The sequence below is a fragment of the Sus scrofa genome, chromosome 6 (genome assembly GCF_000003025.6).
Source record: "Sus scrofa isolate TJ Tabasco breed Duroc chromosome 6, Sscrofa11.1, whole genome shotgun sequence".
NCBI lineage: Eukaryota > Metazoa > Chordata > Mammalia > Artiodactyla > Suidae > Sus > Sus scrofa.
In genome coordinates this window covers 160,321,776-160,341,692 of record NC_010448.4, presented here as the reverse complement: position 1 = coordinate 160,341,692, position 19,917 = coordinate 160,321,776, and the positions used below count along the sequence as shown (strand labels likewise).

Sequence of the window (19,917 nt, the reverse complement as noted above, 5' to 3'; positions counted from 1 at the left end):
ACACAAAGGTAACAAAGGATAAGCTATTTAAATACCAGGATAGTGCTTAAAATAGAACCTCACAGAAAATGTCTCTTCATGCAAAAAGAGTATGTGAATTTTTAGTTTTAACAGCCAGTATAAGCTTTAAGAATTAGGCTCTTATCCTGCAAAAGGTCACTCACTGTGGTAAAACCATCAAAAAACAGAGGCTGAAAAATAAAAAAATCTACCATCCTTTGATTTATTTCAAATATATACTGAATTAGATATTTAATAGCTTCAGGAATAAACATGAAGTATCTATTTCAATTTAGACCTATATGATATAAAGAGTGATAAAGAATGATAAATGTGTTAAATAACTGGATCAATGAAGGAAAAAGTAGTAAAACAGAAAGCACTTACCACTATCAACAGCCTCAACTTCTCTGTCAATTGCATCTCTGATCATTAGTGGATGGATGAAGAACTGGGCCCATCTGAAAAACAAAAAAACAAAAAAACACAAAAACTATTCAGTAAAAGCTTTTCATCAGTCAACATCTATTTTTTTAATTAGTTTTACTTAGTTGAAGATTTAGTTCATAATCATGTGTATGTAAAACATAAAAATACACTGCATTTCTAGATTTTAAAGTCTATAAACTACCTTTTCTCTATTATAAAATATGACACCATACAGAAAAGTAAAGGGACAGACTATAAAGTAAACACCTAAATGGCCCGCACTCAGAGCAAGAAAAAGAAAGAAAGAAAAAGAAAAAAGGAGTTCCTGTTGTGGCTCATCAGTAAAGAACACAACTAGGATCCATGAGGATTCAGGTTCACTCCCTGGCCTCACTCAGTGAGTTAAAGATCTGATGTTGCTGTGAGTTGTGGTGTAGGTCACAGACTTGGCTCAGATCCCACATTGCTATGGCTGTGGCGTAGGTCGGCAGCTGTAGCCCTGATCTGACCCCTAGCCTGGGAACTTCCATATGCCACAGATGTGGACCTAAAAAGCAAAAAAGAAAGACCACTGTCAGCAAGGACCCAGCACCCACATTAGCCTCAGAGTTAGTATCATGAATACTGTCGTAATTTCATGAGGTTGCGGGTTCAATCCCTGGCCTCACTCAGTGGGTTACGGATCCGGCATTGCCTTGAGCTGTGGTGTAGGTCACAGACATGGCTCGGATCTGGCATGGCTGTGGCTGTGGCTGTGGCTGTGTGTAGGCCATTGGCTACAGCTCCAATTTGACCCCTAGCCTGGGAACTTCCATATGCTATGGGTGCAGCTCTAAAAAATAAACAAGCAACCCCATCAAAGAATGGGCAGAAGATCTAAAAAAGCAATTCTCCCAAGACAACATACACATGGCCAAAAGACACATGAAAAGATGTTCAACATCACTCGTTATTAGAGAAAGGCAAATCAAAACTACTATGAGGTATCACCTTACACCAGCCAGAATGGCCATCATCAAAAAGTCTATAAACAATAAATGCTGGAGAGGGTGTGGGAATAAAGGAACTCTCCTACACTGCTGGTGGGAATGTAAATTGGTACAACCACTATGGAAAATGGTATGGAGGTTTCTCAGAAAACTAAATGTAGAACTACTATTTGATCCAGCAAGTCCACTCCTGGGCATATATTCGGACAAAACTACAATACAAAAAGATACATGCATCTCTGTGTTCATAGCAGCATTATTCCCAAAAGTCATGGAAACAACCTAAATGTCCACGGACCGATGAATAGATTAAGAAGATGAGTGACGTACATAATGCAGCATTAGCCATAAAAAGGAACTAAATAATGGCATTTGCAGCAACAATGATGGATCTAGAAATTATCATGCTAAATGAAGTTAGTCAGTCAGAAACAAGCATTATATGCTATCACTTACATGTCAAGTCTTAAAAAAGGATACAATGAACTTCTTTGCAGAACAGAAAACGACTCAAAGACTTTGAAAAACTTATGGTTACCGAAAGAGACAGGTTGGGGTAGTGAGGGATAGGCTGGAGGTTTGGGATGGAAATGTTGTAAAATTGGATTATGATGATGGTTGTACAACTACAAATATTATAAAATTCATTGAGTTTTCAAAAACAAACAGGGAGTTCCTGTTGTGGCACAGTGGAGCCGAATCTGACTAGTATCTATGAGGATGAAGGTAAAAAAAAAAAAAAAAAGAAACAAAAAACACATAAATATTTATTCTTGAAAATAATGGCATATGCTTTCAACTTAAAGGAATTTACCTGAAAGATTTCTCAGGGTTAAATTACTCTCTTAAGGGATAAGATGATTTCTTTAAGAAAACTGGACTTTTGTCATGTTTTGAGAATTTTTTTGCCACTGTGTTTTTACTTTATGGGGTGTTTTTCTATTAATTCATTCAAGAAATACCAAGTAGCTGCCAAATTTTTGATATGGGAGATATATCAATAAAAAAAATGGACCAAAACCTCTGCCCTCAGGACTTATAGTATACTGGTCAAAGTTAGTATTTTTCTTTCCTTTTTTTTTGCCATGCCCACAGCATGTGGAAGTTCCGGCGCCAGGAATTAAACTCACACCACAGCAGCAACCCATGCTGTTGCAGTGACGATATCAGATCCATAACCCACTGCGCCACAAGAGAACTCCAAGATTTTTCTTTTTCATATTTCAATCTTACATTTATCTAGAATTTGGTATAAAGCGACTCCTTTTTTCTAGTATAGGCTTTGGTCTACAACCGTGTGATATCAAAGTTCTATTAATGCACTGACATAAACTTTCTAGAAGACAATTTTGCAGTACCAAAAGCTTTAAAAAAAAGGCTTTAAGACATTCATGCAAATATACCCAGCAATTTCATCCTTAGAACTTAACTAAAAGAAATAGTTAAGGATATACACAAAGATTAGTAGAGTTATCACTAATCTATTACTAGAAAACTGGAAATAATTCAACGGTCCAGTAATATGTGACTGGCTAAACAGATTATGGTACTTCTATATAATATGAATCATATATAATCAGTTAAGATCATATTTTATAGATTATATAAAATCATACATAAAAAATACATATCTTGTTAAAAATATGAAAGATACAAACAAGCTTATCCCATATATATTACAAATATAGATGGCTATATTCCAAAATATCAATCATGGTTAACCCTAGATTAGAAAATTGGGAGCAATCTTATCTCTTTTTTCTTCTCTGATTTTCCACATTTTCTACAAAATTATAAAAAAAAACAACAACTGCAATTATGAGTCACTAGAGACTACAATATTTATAATACTCAAAAGGTGTTTAAAAGGGCTTCAGGGAGTTCCCATCGTGGTGCAGTGGTTAACAAATCCGACTAGGAACCATGAGGTTGCGGGTTCAATCCCTGCCCTTGCTCAGTGGGTAATGATCTGGCGTTGCCGTGAGCTGTGGTGTAGGTTGCAGACGCGGCTTGGATCCAGCGTTGCTGTGGCCCTGGTGTATCAGCTCCGATTAGACCCCTAGCCTGGGAACTTCCATATGCCACGGGAGCGGCCCAAGAAATGGCAAAAAGACAAAAAAAAAAAAAAAAAAGGGGGGGGGGGCTTCAGTTTAATTTTAATACAGAGACTAAATATTATAGAACAAGTGCCAAGGTGTATTTATAGTTTGTTCTTGTCTCCAAATAAAGCATTGTGACAATTCTACAGAATCAGAGAACCTCTATAAGAAAAAGCCTCTAATTATAAGGTAGCATTAGATAATCAAAATAAAATTACATTTTGAGTTAGTTACCTATCCAGGGCTTCTTTGAAGTACTTCCTCTGGACATCAAACTGAAAGACTGTACGTTCACAATCAGTAGACGCATTATCACTACCTCCATGTTTCTTCAAGAAGGCATCAAACCCATTCTCATCCGGATATTTCAAGCTACCCATGAACACCACTAAGTGGAAAGAACACAAAGTCACAGAACACAAAGATAGAGACAATGCTTTTATTTAAAAAGACGAAATTTCAACAAATGCAAAAAAAAAAAGGAAGAATATATGCCAACACATGAACAATGGTTACATCTGGACAATACTTACTTTCTCTCTCCCTAAGGCCACACCTGCAGCATATGGGGTTGAATAAGAGGTGCAGCTGCCAGCCTACGCCACAGCCACAGCAATGCCAGATCCAAGCTGCGTCTGTGACCTATGCCTCAGCTTGCAGCAATGCTGGATCCTTAACCCACTGAGCAAGGCCAAGGATCAAACCTGCATCTGCATGGATACTTGTCAGGTTCTTAACCTGCTGGGCCACAACGGGAATTCCCTGGTTTATACTTACTTGCTCCATTACACTTCTGTTTTTGTAATTTTCCATAAAATTATATTACTTTTATACTCAAAAAATATTTTATTTTTAATGAAAGAAATACACAATTTATAAAAAAGGTTAAAATGTAAACATATATATATATATGATTTCTGCTATTAAAAACTCATAAGGTTGAGAAGTTTATCCTCAAAGAGCTTAGAAAATCAGGATACCAAAAAAGGAATAATTCAAGATTTAAGGATTTCTAACTGTGCATCCATATAGGTTTTACTTAGGAACATTCATAATTAAACTGAAGATTTTGCTTTGTTTTGATATTAATCATGCCTTTTTATTTTCTGTATTTCTGATGCTTTGACATCTTGAGGCTTTGCCAATCCTGGAAAAGACTGCCCCCCCTTCCCAAGGCTACAGCCTAAACCTAGAGATTAGCAATTTTCTCCTGATTTGTTGGCTTTAACATACGTGAATAATAAAACCTACCATTTTAAAATAGTTTTTTAAGTGGTTTCACTCCAATCCTTAAACAAGTACACTCAAGGAGATTAAAATTAAGTCCTCCCCTATGACTATTCATAAAGATTTTTTTCTAAGCTTTGCTCTTTTTTTTCCCTTTTGTCTTTTTAGGGCCACACCCGTGCACATGGAGGTTCCCAGGCTAGGGGTCAAATCAGAGCTGTAGCTGCTGGCCTACATCACAGCGACAACAACGCCAGATCCGAGCCACGTCTGTGACCTACACCACAGCTCACGGCAACGCTGGATCCTTAACCCACCAAGCAAGGCCAGGGATCAAACCCGCAACCTCATGGTTCCTAGTCGGATTCGTTTCCGATGTGCCACAATGGGAACTCCCCAGCTTTTCTCAGATTAAACACATCATAATTCTACTAAACCAGTTACTTATCTTTGAAATAATCCATACAAATTTAGAGGAAAAAACACACCCAGGAATGATATTTTACAAAGATCTTACTGTGCTCCAAAAAGTGTGCCAGCCCTGGCAGGTCATCCGGATCAGCAAAACTCCCAACTCCAACACAAAGAGCCGCTGCAGACTGGAGTGAGTAGAACACATACAAATAGTGAGTCAATCCTAAAGGAATAATATTGTCATCGCAGCTTAAGGATTCACTTGGAGGTGGTGGATGTTTTCCAATAGAAGGTAACAAAATTCTTTCCCTGAGAATCAGGAGGAGCAGCAAAGTGAAACTCACCAGAACTGTGTCAGTTTCACCCTGCTGCTCCTCCTCTCGCCATCCTGCCAAATGCTGAACAGGTACAGACCTAAGGGAAAAAGCAGAAACAGACAGAAAAGCAAAGGGGGACTGACCGGCCCACGCAAGTATCATTCCATGTCAGCATTTCAGAGTTCTGAACCAAGTCTGTTTCCTGATTTATCAGATTTTGGAAATCTGCAGAAGTAATATATCTGAGTAGATGCTCTCTAAAGATCCCTAAGCAACGAAAGGCTCTGTGTTCAGAATTCAGTTACTAGACGGGAAAATTCTCAACAAGTAACTCAGGAAATCTTGTTTTTATTAAAACGGCATAAAATAACAAGTTAGGAAAACATCTAACAAAGATGATAAATGATTAAAAAAGAAAAATTGTAACTATTTAAAAAACTAAACTTTAAAGAGGCTTTTTAGTTCTTCACTTCTTATTGAAAATAAATGGGATATATTACTTATTTGTTGATAGTTTCCCAATACCTTGGGAAAGTCAGCTTCCGACAAAATAGATGGTTAGGAGGTACACCAAATTCTGCATTTAAAATGATCAGGGCATACTATTATTACCATTGTAAGTTAAAGGACACAAAAAAGGAGACAAAAATAGTCAATTTGAATCCTTTGAGGATAGAAAGTTGATTAACTTTCCCAAATTTTACAAATGTCAATTTTAAAAGGCTAACACATTTGATGACACAGACTTTCAGTTTGTTTGGCCAAGTTCACAGCATATGGAAGTTCCCAGGCTAGGGATGAAACCTGTGCCACAGCAGTAACCCAAGCCACTACAGTGACAACACCAGATCCTTAGCTACAAGGGAACTCTGACATAGTTTTTGATAAATGGTTATGCTGTCTCAGGGCTTTTAAATAACAGTGTGCACCTGATTTAAAGTCTAACCATGTGCCAGGGGGAAAAAAAGAGTATGTTTTTGGAAGAACCAAACAGCCTCGCTTATCCTATTTTGAAGACTCAGGCACATAAACTCAGTTAAAACATGAGGGAATAGCCACTTCTTCAAACCACAGTCTAACCTGTTCTGTGATGTTTAATAGATGCCTAACCTGCTTTCAGCTCCAACTACCCCATAAAGATTTCTTGTCTCGACCAGCAGGGTTGAAGACATTTTTGTATAAGTTGACTTAAACCACAGTCTATCAGTCAGCTTTGACCACAGCAAAAACAGGCTCTGCAATTGCTAGAAAAGAAATTTATACTTGAGAATTATCTACCCAAGAAATTCATACTTGAGATATTCATACTTGAGAAATGATTTAAGAAAGCCCTGAATGAATCATAATTCAACATACATCATACTTAAAATTTAATCTTGTTAATTTATCAAAACTTTCAGATCAAGAACTTTATTTTAGAAGGAAGAAAACGGAGGGAGATAAAAATGATGACTTAAAAGAGTAGTTAACTTCTTAATTACATAAATACTTTCCAAAAACCTCAAAAATTTTTCTTCCCACTTCCCTTATAAATTCTTGTATTTATCTTAAATACAGTTCACAATTTCCAAATAAAAAAAATCATAAAACCACTCAAAATCCTACAGCTTAAGCCACCTCTTTATCTAAACTATCTACTTTATTTCCCTTTTGCAAGTATTTATTCATTCAGTGAATATAATCATTTCCATCATTACGATCATGGGGTCTTTCCTTTCACTAGTGTACACACTGCACCTGAAACAAAACAACTCGATCTCCTCTTCAAACTACATTAGGTTCTTCCATTCCTTTCTAATATCCAGAAAATTAGCTATCAATATCATATGAGGAAATATACTGAGTTCTCAGAAAAGAAAGGCTGCATCTAAGCCAGTTTTTAAATGATCACTAGAATCTGAGTTTGCTGCTCCTAGAAGAGGTAAACATTTAGAGTTTGATGTACTTAAGCAAAATAAAAAGGGGTACCCCAAATAATAGATTCACAACTTCATTTGTCAAAGGAGCTCACAATCGCTCTATAAATCTAAGATATTATATATTGACAATAAAATTGGCTGGCAAAACAACTTTTAATTTAACCCTAGAGTTTTGCTTATCAGTTGAGAGAAGATATAAACAAGTCCAAAGCACAGGAAAAGCTACTAACAGACAGACAACCCACAGACAAAGAATATTCAGTTATAAAGTTATAACACAGTTTTAAGTCTTGGAGCTAAAATGGACTTCGAAATGTGTGTAATCTAATTCCCTTGTTTTAGAAATGAGGAAAAAAACCAAGAAAATGAAAAGGCCAAGATCATTCAGAAAGATAGGGACAGAGTCAGAATCAGAATTCAGGTTTCCAGACTGTCAATGTTCTTTCCACTCTGACTTTTATCATTTCTTCCCTTCTAGTACCACTCTATTTGGAATTATGAGATCTATTTTAAATTAAAACTGGATTTACTAATTCTTGATTTATTTATGAAGACTTTAGTATAGACTATCAAGCAGCACATATATACATTTTTTTCCCAAAGTTTGTAGGGATGTTTTGTTTTGTTTTGTTTTTGGCTGCACCTACAGCATGTATAAGTTCCTGGACCAGGAAGCGAACACAAGCTGCAGTTGTAGCCTGTGCCACAGCCACGGCAATGCCCAATCTCAGCCAGGGTGCCACAAGGGAACTTCTGCAAAGAGCATCTTTATTTATTTATTATTATTATTATTTTGCTTTTTTTAGGGCCGCACCTATGGCATATGGAGGTTCCCAGGCTAGGGGTTGAACTGGAGCTACAGCTACTGGCCTACGCCACAGACACAGAAATGCCAGATCCCAGCCACGTCTGTGACCTACACCACAGCTCATGGCAATGCCAGAATCTTAACCCACTGAGCAAGGCCAGGGATCAAACCCACAACCTCAGTGTATATATTCATTCTTTTTCTCACATAATCCTCCATCATGTTCCATCACAAGTGATTATAGTTCCCTGTGCTATACAGCAGGATCTCATTGCTTATGCAAATCGCTTCTTTAAAACATGACTCAATCCCCACAACAATTCAGCGAAAGAACTGGGACAACTTTCTTCAAAAAAATAATTTTTTCCAGGAAGAGTACCTAACAAAGGATTTATCTGAGATTTATCTACTACTTATATCTCACATCTTCACACTTTGAGAGCTGACTTTATGGCATTATACATTTGCCATTTAGATTTTAGTGGTAGTAATCTGGACTTAAATTCATTTTTTTAAGGACTGTACCATGTTGAATATATTATCAAATTCAAGGTCCTAACATTAACAAACATTTACTGATCAATTCCACGACAATGGCTCCAGAATAGCATCCACCAATGTTGGTACTTCCTTATGCAAAATGGCATTTTTTCAAAAAATATCCATTTTTTCAAAGAAAATACTTCTTTCAAGCCTATTTATCTATTTATAAACTGTTATTATATACTTCACTAAGCTCAACTCTCCATTTTAATTTCAATTCTTCCAATTTACTTATTATTTATTCAGACCTTGGTGCTTTCCCATAAAAAAGAGATAAATCACATTCAATTATCTAGATAGAAATTACCCATATAAAAGGACTCTTAGACCCAAAGGCCTAGATGAGGATTCTACACTAGCCTTGTTCTTTTTTTTCCGCTTTTTCCAGCATCTTAATACACCCTCTCATTCCTCTATCCTAGGCTAAGGATTATGCAGATCCTTGCCTCCAGGCATTTGTTTATGAAACATATAATGTATACAAATAAACATAAATTCAAACACTACAAGTGATTATCTCTGAGAGTTAGGGTTATGGGCGATTTTTAAATCTCTGTTTATTTTTTATTAGTTTCTATAATAAGCATTTATCACTTCTATAATTAGAGAAAAAAATGTTTTTTAAAATGTAATCTTTATAAAGAATACCCTTAATGAAGACCAAAAGATAGATATATACTTCCTTTTTGCCATTAAGAGTTAAAATATAAGCTTACAACTTATCCCAAGGATTCCTAGATTAGAAAAAGATATAGTAGACATGATTCACACCTGTTTTTCGGTGGTTTTCTTTCTAGCTTCTGCCCGCTCTTCTAATTCTTCCAATTCATTATCCTCAGTATCCAGATCATCATCATCATCATGTTCATCATCATCATCATCATCAAACTCATCTTCGTCATCAAAACCCTCTTCATCATCATCCTCTATTTCTGCTCCAGAATCTTCATCATCATCATCATCGTCGTCGTCGTCATTGTCATCTTCTTCTTCCTCCTCTTCTTCCTCTTCATCATCTGTTGCATCACCCATTTTGCCTTCCATATTACTTAGGTCTGAAATCAAAAGTGCCTGCAAACCATTTCGTAATTTGATGTATCTAAAACAAAACAAAACACATGTTGTTCTGGTTTGTCAACTATTCATTATACTACACCAACACAAGTGATCAGCATAGCAGAATTAAAAAAAAAAAAAATCCTGACTTATTGTACAGCAGAAATCACCACAACCTTGTAAATCAACTACCATACAACTTTTTAAAAAATCCAAATATACACACATACACAACCAACACTATTTTTAAACTAATAAAAACTGGCTGACCCTAGGGAAGAGAACTTCAAAAGCTTGTCAGTTTCAATATCTACAGAGAAAGATGAGAGAGACACTTTCCTGTTTGTATCTTCTATACACAGGGAATATACTCTGTATTTTTAATTCTAAACTATGAAAATATATTTACCTATGCAAAAACTGTATTTTAGAAGTTAAACATAACCAACAAACCTACCACTCAGCCTCCATTACTTTTTATTTGTAAGCACTTAATAAACATTCTACCATACCAGAAGACTTAACCTAAAAGAAGCATATTGTTCAATACATAGAGCAGTCATATCAGCTTAAATATTAGAACAAAATCTCATCATATTTAAACTCTGCCAATCTTATTTTTATGATGATTTTTGTCAGTCTCTTCTAGTACAATGTATTTGACATTTTATACCAGTCTCCAAAGCTGCTTTTATTTATTTATTTACTTACTTACTTATTGGCTGCAATGTGCAGTGGCTCAATGCAGATCTCAGTTCACAGACCAGTGATTGAACTGTAGCCACAGTGATGAAACTGCCAACTCCTAACCACTAGAGGACTGCGGAACTCCCCAAAACTGCTTTTACAGACTAAGAAAATGACTACATCTCTAAGAAAGCATATCCCACAGACTGGTAGCCCTGCAGGAAGATGATTATCCTAATTAGTAAAACCGTTCTGGCAGTATGATGGCTGGGTACCTACTACAAACTTCTTGTATTTATACTCATTCTTTGATGTGTTAGTCAATAAGCATTTACTTAGCAGCCTTTAGTGTATCAAAGGTAAAAAGGATAAAACCACATTCCTCATCCTCAGGCACTCAATACAAGAAAGCCAGTATAATACAGAGCAGAAGACATAAACACAGAAAGTCAGAAAGAAGGAAGCTGTCAGGGAAGGCCTCTCTGAGATAGGGTGCAATTAACTTGAGCATTGAAGATGAAAAAATAACATGCAAACAAAGGAAACAGAAGGAGCCTATGGATCCAGACGGAAGACTAAACTCATGGATTTATCTCACTTCCATATCAAAAATCACATTTAAAAATCACATTCATAGTGATTTTTTGTTTTGGTTTTTTTGAGAATAAAATCACAACAGACTTAGAAAATGTTAGAACAGGAAACCACAAACACCACAAAAAGACAACCTGTGGACTGGGAGAAAATACTTGCAATTAATGCAACCAACAAGGGGTTAAATTTCAAATGTACAAACAGCTCATACAAGTCAGTATCAAAACAACAACAACAACAAAACAAACAGGGAGTTCCTGCTGTGGCTCAGCAAGTTATGAACCCAACCAGTATCCATGAGGATGCTGGTTTGATTCCTGGCCCCACTCAGTGGGTTGAGGATCCAGCGTTGCCATGAGCTGCATTGTAGGTTGCAGACACCGCTCAGATCTGGCATTGATGTGGCTGTGGTGTAAGCCGGCAGCTGCAGCTCTGATTTGACCTCTAGCCCTGGGAACTTGTGGACCTAAAAAGAAAACAAACAAACAACAACCCAATAGAAAAATGGGCAGAAGAGTTAAATAGATGTTTCTCCAAAGAAGACATACAGATGGCCACCAGGCACATGAAAAGATGTTCAACAAAAAAGTCACTAATTATTAAAGAAACATAAATCAAAACTACAATAAAGTGTCACCTTACACCAGTTAGAATAGCTATCATCAAAAAGTCTACAAATAATAAATGCTGGAAAGGGTGTGAAGAAAGGGGAACCCTCCTACACCGTTGGTGGGAATGTAAATTGGTGTAGCCACTACGGAAAACAGTATGGATGTGCCTCAGAAAACTAAAAGTAGAACTACCATATGATCCAGCAACCCCACTCTTGGGCACATACCCAGAAAAGATGAAAATTCTAATTTGAAAAGATACATGCACTACAATGCTCACAGCAGCACTATTTACAATAGCCAAGACATGGAAGTAACTTAAGTGTCCATCACAGATGAATGGATAAAGAAGATGTTACACACACAGACACACAGTGGAATATTACTCAGCCATAAAAAGAATGAAATATTGGGAGTTCCCATGGTGGCGCAGCAGGTAATGAATTCGACTGGGAACCATGAGGTTGCAGGTTTGATCCCTGGCCTTGCTCAGTGGGTTAAGGATCCAGCAATGCTGTGAGCTGTGGTGTAGGTTGCAGACATGGCTCAGATCCCGAGTTGCTGTGGCTCTAGTGTAGGCTAGTGGCTATAGCTCCGATTAGACCCCTAGCCTGGGAACCTCCATATGCCTCCAGAGCGGCCCTAGAAAAGACAAAAAAAAAAAAAAAAAAAAAGAAAAAGAATGAAATGTTGCCATTTGCAGCAACATGGATAGACAGAGATTATCATACTGAGTGAAGTAAGTCAGACAGAGAAAGATAAATATTAAAAATAATACAAATAGGAGCTCTTACTGTGACATGGGGGGTTAAGAATCCAACTGCAGTAGCTCAGGTCACTGCAGGGGTGTGGGTTTGATCCCAGCCCAGCACAGCGGGATAAAGAATACAGCACTGCTAAAGCTGCAGTGTGGCTCATAGCTGTGACTCAGATTCGATCACCAGCCTGGGAACTTCCACATGCCATGGACATGGCCATTAATTTTTTTTAATTAATTTATTTATTGGAGTTCCCACTGTGGCTCAGCAGGTTAAGAACCCAACATAGTGTCCATGAAGATACCGGTTCAATGCCTGGCCTCAACCAATGGGTTAAGGATCCATCGTTGCCACAAGCTGCGGAGTAGGTCACAGACGCAGCTCGGATGCAGCATTGCTGTGGCTGTAGCATAGACAGCAACTGCAGCTCCAATTCTACCCCTAGCCCAGGAACTTCCATATGCCACAGGTACCACCGTAAAAAGAAAAAGGAAAAAATATATTAATTTATTTACAAAAAAGAAACAGACATAAAAAAAACCAAACTTACGGTTACCAAAGAGGGAAGGGGGGGGGGAATTAGGAGTATGGGATTAACAGATATATGCTACTATATATAAAATAAACAACAAGGATATATGCATAGCACAGGTAACTATATTCAAAACCTTGTAATAACCTCTAATGAAAAGAATCTCTACATATAAAAGCTAAATCACTTTGTTGTACACTTGAATCTAACATAGTATCCACAATATTGTAAATCAACTATACTTCAATAAAAGAAAAAAGAAAAGGACGCTGTTAGTAGTTCGGAATTTTTTAGAAATAATTAGAAAACAACATGAAAATATCAGTCAAATAATGGAGAAAATAGAAAAGAGAACCACAGGCCTAAATACACATAAGGTATTAGTTCTTTCCCAGAAAGTCTGAAAAAAGCCTATGCTCCAGGTCAATAAACGAAAAAAGTAGGGAGAGTGTTAAGACAAGAAGCTCAATTATGAACTCAACAGGAAACAACCCAAATGTTACTGACAGCAGCATGGAAAAACTATGGAATGTTCACACAATGAAATTTATTTTCACATAATAGAATATAATAAAACAAAGAAATACATACTTCAACAATAAGCTACAACCGTAGTAAATCTTAACATAATAGTGAATGAAAAAAGCAAATCACAGGACTATACACCATATGAATACCATTAATATAAAGTCAAAAAACAAGCAAAAATAAACAGTATATTGTTTATATATATACTATGTGATAAAACTTTTTTATTTTTTCCATTTTTCTTCTCCGGCCACACCCATGGCATACAGGAAGTTCCTAGGCCAGCGATCAAATCTGAACCACAGCTGTGACCTACACAACAGCTGCAGCAACACTGAATCCTTAACCCTCAATGCACCACAGTGGGAACTTCAACAGATAAAGCAAAAGAATTATAAATACAAAATTCAGAATAATTGTTGTGGGGGGAAAACATGGGAGAAAACAGAGGAAGAACATGGGGGAGAACACTGAAATAGATCCTACTTTCTTCTTTTTTTTTTTTTTTTGATATTCACATGGTGTATTGGTCTTTTTAGGGCTGCACCCACAGCATATGGTAGCTTCCAGGCTAGCAGTCGAATCTGAGCTGCCAGCCTATGCCACAGCACCAGATCCAAGCCTCTTTTAAGACCTACACCACAGCTCATGGCAACACCGGATCCTCAACACACTGAGCAAGACAAAAGATCAAACCCACACCCTCATGGATACTAGTCAGATTCATTACCACTGAGCCAAATGGGAACTCCTAGATCCTAGCTTTTAAGGTGAGTGACAAGTTATTTGTTTTGGGGTGTACTATCTACCACTTCTATAGAGGCTGTATGTTTTCTTTTGCATATAGCAAAAATTACAGTCTTATAAATTTCTTAAATGATAAAGAACTTCAGTAATAACTTAGCCAGTCAGGCCATGCTCCTCTGTGCCAAATAAACAAATAACAATAGGACATGTTAAAGCTGAAGAGCTGTTTTCTAAGGATGTGAACAATCTGTCCAGAAGTGAATTCCAGGATAAATCTCAGAGACACAGAATCTTAGAAAAGTAAACATTGAGGCCTGTTTTAGGACAGGTGGGCAAGAGGGAAGGACACTTTGCTCAGATTTGGTAAAGTGCTTTTATTTTATTTGCTTTTTAGGGCCACACCTGCAGCATACAGAGGTTCCCAGACTAGGGGTTGAATCAGAGCTGCAGCTGCCAACCTACACCGCAGCCACAGCAACACAGGATCTGAACCACATCTGCAACCTACACCATAGCTCACAGCAATGCCAGATCCTTAACCCACTGAGCAAGGCTAAGGATAGAACCTGCATCCTCAAGAATACTAGTCAGGTTTGTTACCACTGAGCCACAACGGGAACTCCACTTTTATTTCTGACTAGCTTAAAATTTTCAAAAATAGAAAGAAAAAAAAAAAAATAGGAAGAGAACACAAGGAGGGGGAATAAAAACCTAAGGGTACTCAACTCTCCAAATCACAAATCTGTAACTTCTTATCAACACCACAGCTAGGGAGTTCCCACTGTGGCTCAGGGGGTTAAGAACCCCCTGGTCTTGCTCAGTAGGTTAAGGATCCAGCATTGCTGCAAGCTGTAGAGTACTTCGCAAATGCAGCTCAGATCTGGTGCTGCCGTGCCAGGCCAGCAGCTGCAGTTCTGATTCAACTTCTGGGCTGGATCTTTCACATGCTGCAGGTGTGGCCTTAAAAAAAAAAAAAACAAACCCACAGCTACTTGCTTAGTCTATGCTTTCACTATCTCTAGTATCCTAACTGGTCTCCTGTCCATTCTAACCTTAATACCTCAGCTTACTCCCCACTCCTACTCCACACACATACCTCAAGTCTATCCTTAGCAGCCTAAAGAAAGCTGATCATGAAATTGGCACAACACTCTAAATCAACTATACTTTAATATAAATAAATTTAAAAAAAAAAAGATGCCAGCAAAACTACCCTAAATAAATAAACAAAAACTTAGGAAAGCAGATCATGTGTATTACAGGCTGTGTTCCTCCAAAAGTCATAAAGTCTTAACCTCAGTATGTGACTGACTGTATTTAAAAATAAGGATTTAGGAGTTCCCATCATGGCTCAGGGGTAACGAATCCAACTGGTATCCATGAGGATACGGGTTCAATCCCTGGCCTTGCTCAGTGGGTTAAGGATCCAGCATTGCTGTGAGCTATGGTGTAGGTCACAGACACGGCATGGATCCCACATTGTTGTGGCTATGGCGTAGGCCAGCAACTGCAGCTCCAATCAGACCCCTAGCCCAGGAACTTCCAAATGCCACAGGTGTGGGCCTAAAAAGGAAAAAAAAAAAGGAAAATTAGGGCTTAAAAAAAAAAGACAACCTACAGAATGGGAGAAAATAGTTGCAAACAATGCAACCAACAAGGGCTTAATCTCCAAAATAAACAACTCATACAACTCAATAGCAAAAAAAACCAAACAACCCAGCTGAAAATGGGCAGAAGACCTAAACAGACATTTCTCCAAAGAAGATAGAGGAATGACCAACAGGCACATGAAAAAATGCTCAACATCACTAATTATTAAAGAAATGTAAATCAAAACTATGAAGAGGTACCACTTCACACTGGTCAGGATGGCAACCATTAATAAGTCTACAAATAACAAATGCTGGAAAGGGTGTGGAGAAAAGGGAACCATCTTACACTGTTGGTGGGAACGTAAATTGGTACAACCACTACAGAAAACAGTATGGAGGTACCTCAGAAAAATAAATATAAAACAACTATATGATCCAACAATCCCACTCCTGGGCATATAGCCTGACAAAACTTCTATTAAAAAAGTTAAAGGCGCTCCCATCATGGCTCAGTGGTTAACGAATCCAACTAGGAACCATGAGGATGCAGGTTCAATCCTGGGCCTCACTCAGGGGGTTAAGGATCTGGTGTTGCTTGAGCTGTGGTGTAAGTCACAGATGAGGCTTGGATCCTGCATTGCTGTATCTGTGGCGTAGGCCAGCAGCTGTAGCTCTAATTCAACCTCTAGCCTGGGAACCTCCATATGCCGTAGGAGCGGCCCTAAAAAGCAAAAAAAAAAAGAGAGAGAGAGAGAGAGAAAGAAAGACAAATACAGTATGATATGACTTATATCTGGAATCTAATATATGGCACAAATGAACCTATCTACAGAAAAGAAACAGACTTCATGGACATGGAGAACAAACTTGTGGTTGCCAAGGGGGACAGGGAGGGAGTGGGATGGACTGGGAGCCTGGGATTAGTGATGCAAACTACTGTATTTGGAGTGGATAAGCAACAAAGTCCTGCTGTATAGCACAGGGAACTATATCCAATCACTTACGATGGAACATGATAGAAGATAATATGAGAAAAAGAATGTATATATATGTATAAATGGGTCAGTTTGCTATACAGCAGAAATTGACAGAACATTGCAAAAAACTGTAATAAAATATTTTAAATAAAATAAAGAAATAAGGCTTTAAAGAGGTGATTAAGTTAAAATGAAGCCATTAGAGTGGATCTAATCTGACTGATGTCCTGATAAGAGGAAGAAATTTGGACACAGACACTGGACATGTGCACACACAGATCAAAGACCAGGTAAGGACAAAGCAGAAAGGCAGCCATCTGAAAGCCAAAGGGAAAAGTCTCAGAGGAAACCAAACTAACAGCTTGATCTTGGACTTCTAACCTCCAGAACTATAAGAAAATAAATTTCTGTTGTTTAAGCCACTCTGGTATTCTGTTATGACAGCCCTAACAAACTAACACAAGGCCGTTTTCCTTCTCAAAAACCATCAGTGGCTTCCTATTATGCTTGGAATAAAATGCAAAATCCCTACCAGGGTCTAGAAGGTTCCATCTAATCTGGCACCCCACTACATCTCCAAACTTCTTTCCTACCACTCTTCCCTCAGTCTTTGCTCTGATTAAGACTTTACTGTTTTTTCTTGAGCATCTGCCTCTTCAAGTCTTTGCTAAAATGTCCCTTTTTCCAAAAAACGTCTTCTCTGACACACTCACTAAAACAGCAGACTAGTCAATCTCTATCCTCTTTTATCCTGTTTTAACTTTTTTCACACCTTTATCATCATTTGTTCTGTTTTGTTTTTATTTTCCCACTGTACAGAAAGGGGGTCAAGTTACCCTTACATTTTTGGTTTTTTCTTTTTTTAATTTTTTGTCTCCACCTTTAGAATGTTAGCTCTGAGGGCAGAACTTTTCTTTTTCTTTATGGCTATATTTCCAGCAACTAAGACCCTGCCTGGCACTTAGGAAACATTCAGAAGAAACATTTGTTGAATAAACAAAAGAATGCTAATGCCTAAAAGCGGCCTGATACATGATAGGTACTTTACATCTGCTAAATCAAATAAAATATCAAGTAGTTTTTATAAAAATAAAATTATGTGTACATACACACACATTAAATGTACATAAAGGTATAGCAAAAGAATTAAAAGGATACAAACCAACTATAACAGTAACATATATATCTGCAGAGAATAAAAGTAGAGTAAGATACAGGAAGAACTTTCATGCTTTACTCTATAATTTCTACATATTTTTCAATATTCTGTAGTAAAAACATAATCATTTATTATTTGTATAATATAATTTAATGAAAAGCCAAAACCCACTCCTTAACAAGTTAGGAACATATACACAAAAAAACTCTTAGTTTCATAGAGAGTTAAATTCTATAAATCAACATCAAATCCACTTAAAGACATAGACAAAACATTCTTTATCATCACTTCTATTCCATACTGTATTAGAAGTCCTAGTCAATGAAAATAGATCCACAATATAAATAAGTAAAAAGTAATTACACGGCATAGATACTGAAAGCTAAAACAATTCACTGCCAAAATATATGATTATCTAAAGAATGCAAGAGAATTAAAAAAAAAAACATTAGTATAGTACTAATTAGTAACATTACTATAGTTCAGCAAGGCATCTAAAATCAAGAACCATGAACAAACATCATAAATTTCCTATACACCTAAGGCAACCAATTAAAATGAGATTTAAATAAGATCTTATTCACAAAAGCAACAGAAATTATATATACCTAATAATAACTCATATTTCAAGTGTATTAACTTTTATGTCTTAACCCACTTAATCTTCCTAATAACCCTAATGAGTTATTATTTCCATTTTATGGATGTAGAAACTAAAGCACAAAAAAAGGGCTTTTATTTGCCCAAGCTTAGTAGGGACTGAATCCAAATAGCCTGGCACCAGAAGCCACTTTTTTCATTACTATTCAACACATCCAACATAAGAAAAACTAAAATACTTTACAGAAGAATATAACAGACCTGATTAGGCATACCATGCTTGTTGGATAGGAACATCTAAAATTCTCCCCCTAAATTAATCTATAAATTCAGGGCATGATTGATTGATTGATTGATTTTTTTTTTTTTTTTTAGGGCCGCAGGTGCAGCACAAGGAAGTTGTTAGGCTAGGGGTCGAATTAGAGCTGCAGCTGCCAGTCACAGCAATGCCAGATCCGAGCTGCATCTGGGACCTACACCACAGCTCACAGCAACACCGGACCCTTAACCCCTGAGCGAGGCCAGGGATCAAATATGCATCCTCATGGACAGTAGTTGGGTTATTTACTGCTGAGCCACAACAGGAACTCCAAGGCCATCCCAATTTTAAAATCCCAAAAAGTGTGTGTGTGTGTGTGTGTGTGTGTTAACTTGGCAAACTAATCCTAAAATTCATGTGGACAAAAATGCCAAGACATTCGAAAAAGGAAAAATATGAAGAACTACCATAACAATTATAAAAATATAGTATTTAAAAGCAATTAAAATTAAAGAACATACTGGAACAGGACCACCCACAGATAAAGAAAACAAGTTCTAGAAACAAAGAAATGTTTGTAACATTATTGAAGTACTACTTATTATGATTCAATAAATGATGTTAACACAATAGGTAATCATTTAGGGAGACAAAATAGCCATCTCTACCTTATATCCAACACATAAATCCCACATAGTTTACAAAGCTAAAAGGAAAAATGTTTCATAAGTCTAAGAAAATATTGTTATGATACTGGGATGAAGAAAACTTGTGCTAAACAAGATACGAAATCCAAAAGTCATAAAGGAAAAATAAAAATAGAAAGATTTCACTATATTCTAATTTAAAGCTTTTCTAAAACAAAATAACATAAACTAAATCAAACAACAAATTGCATACTGAGAGAAAAAAATATATACAAAAAAGAGTTCCTTCAAATCAGTAACAAAATACAAAAACTAATAAAAATGGGTTTAAAATATATATACAAGAAGAAATACAAGATATCCAATAAATGAAATGATGCTAAACCTCACCAGAAGAGCTCCCATTGTGGCACAATGGCACATCA

General features: G+C 36.9%; 1 protein-coding gene across 2 annotated transcripts in view; it reads right to left on the bottom strand.

Moving 5' to 3' along the window:
* The window catches only part of NRDC (nardilysin convertase), an 89,411-nt gene that overhangs the window by 46,819 nt on the left and 22,675 nt on the right, over positions 1-19,917 (bottom strand). Inside the window, exons 2-7 of one of the 2 annotated variants that reach the window (XM_003482082.4) lie at positions 9,517-9,844; positions 6,586-6,719; positions 5,503-5,572; positions 5,262-5,343; positions 3,752-3,905; positions 388-461 (exon numbers count right to left, since the gene is read on the bottom strand). In XM_003482082.4, the coding sequence (XP_003482130.1) occupies positions 388-461; positions 3,752-3,905; positions 5,262-5,343; positions 5,503-5,572; positions 6,586-6,719; positions 9,517-9,844 (842 nt within the window). The remainder of the gene's footprint in view (positions 1-387; positions 462-3,751; positions 3,906-5,261; positions 5,344-5,502; positions 5,573-6,585; positions 6,720-9,516; positions 9,845-19,917) is intronic. The other variant, XM_003127978.6, reaches the window with a different exon arrangement.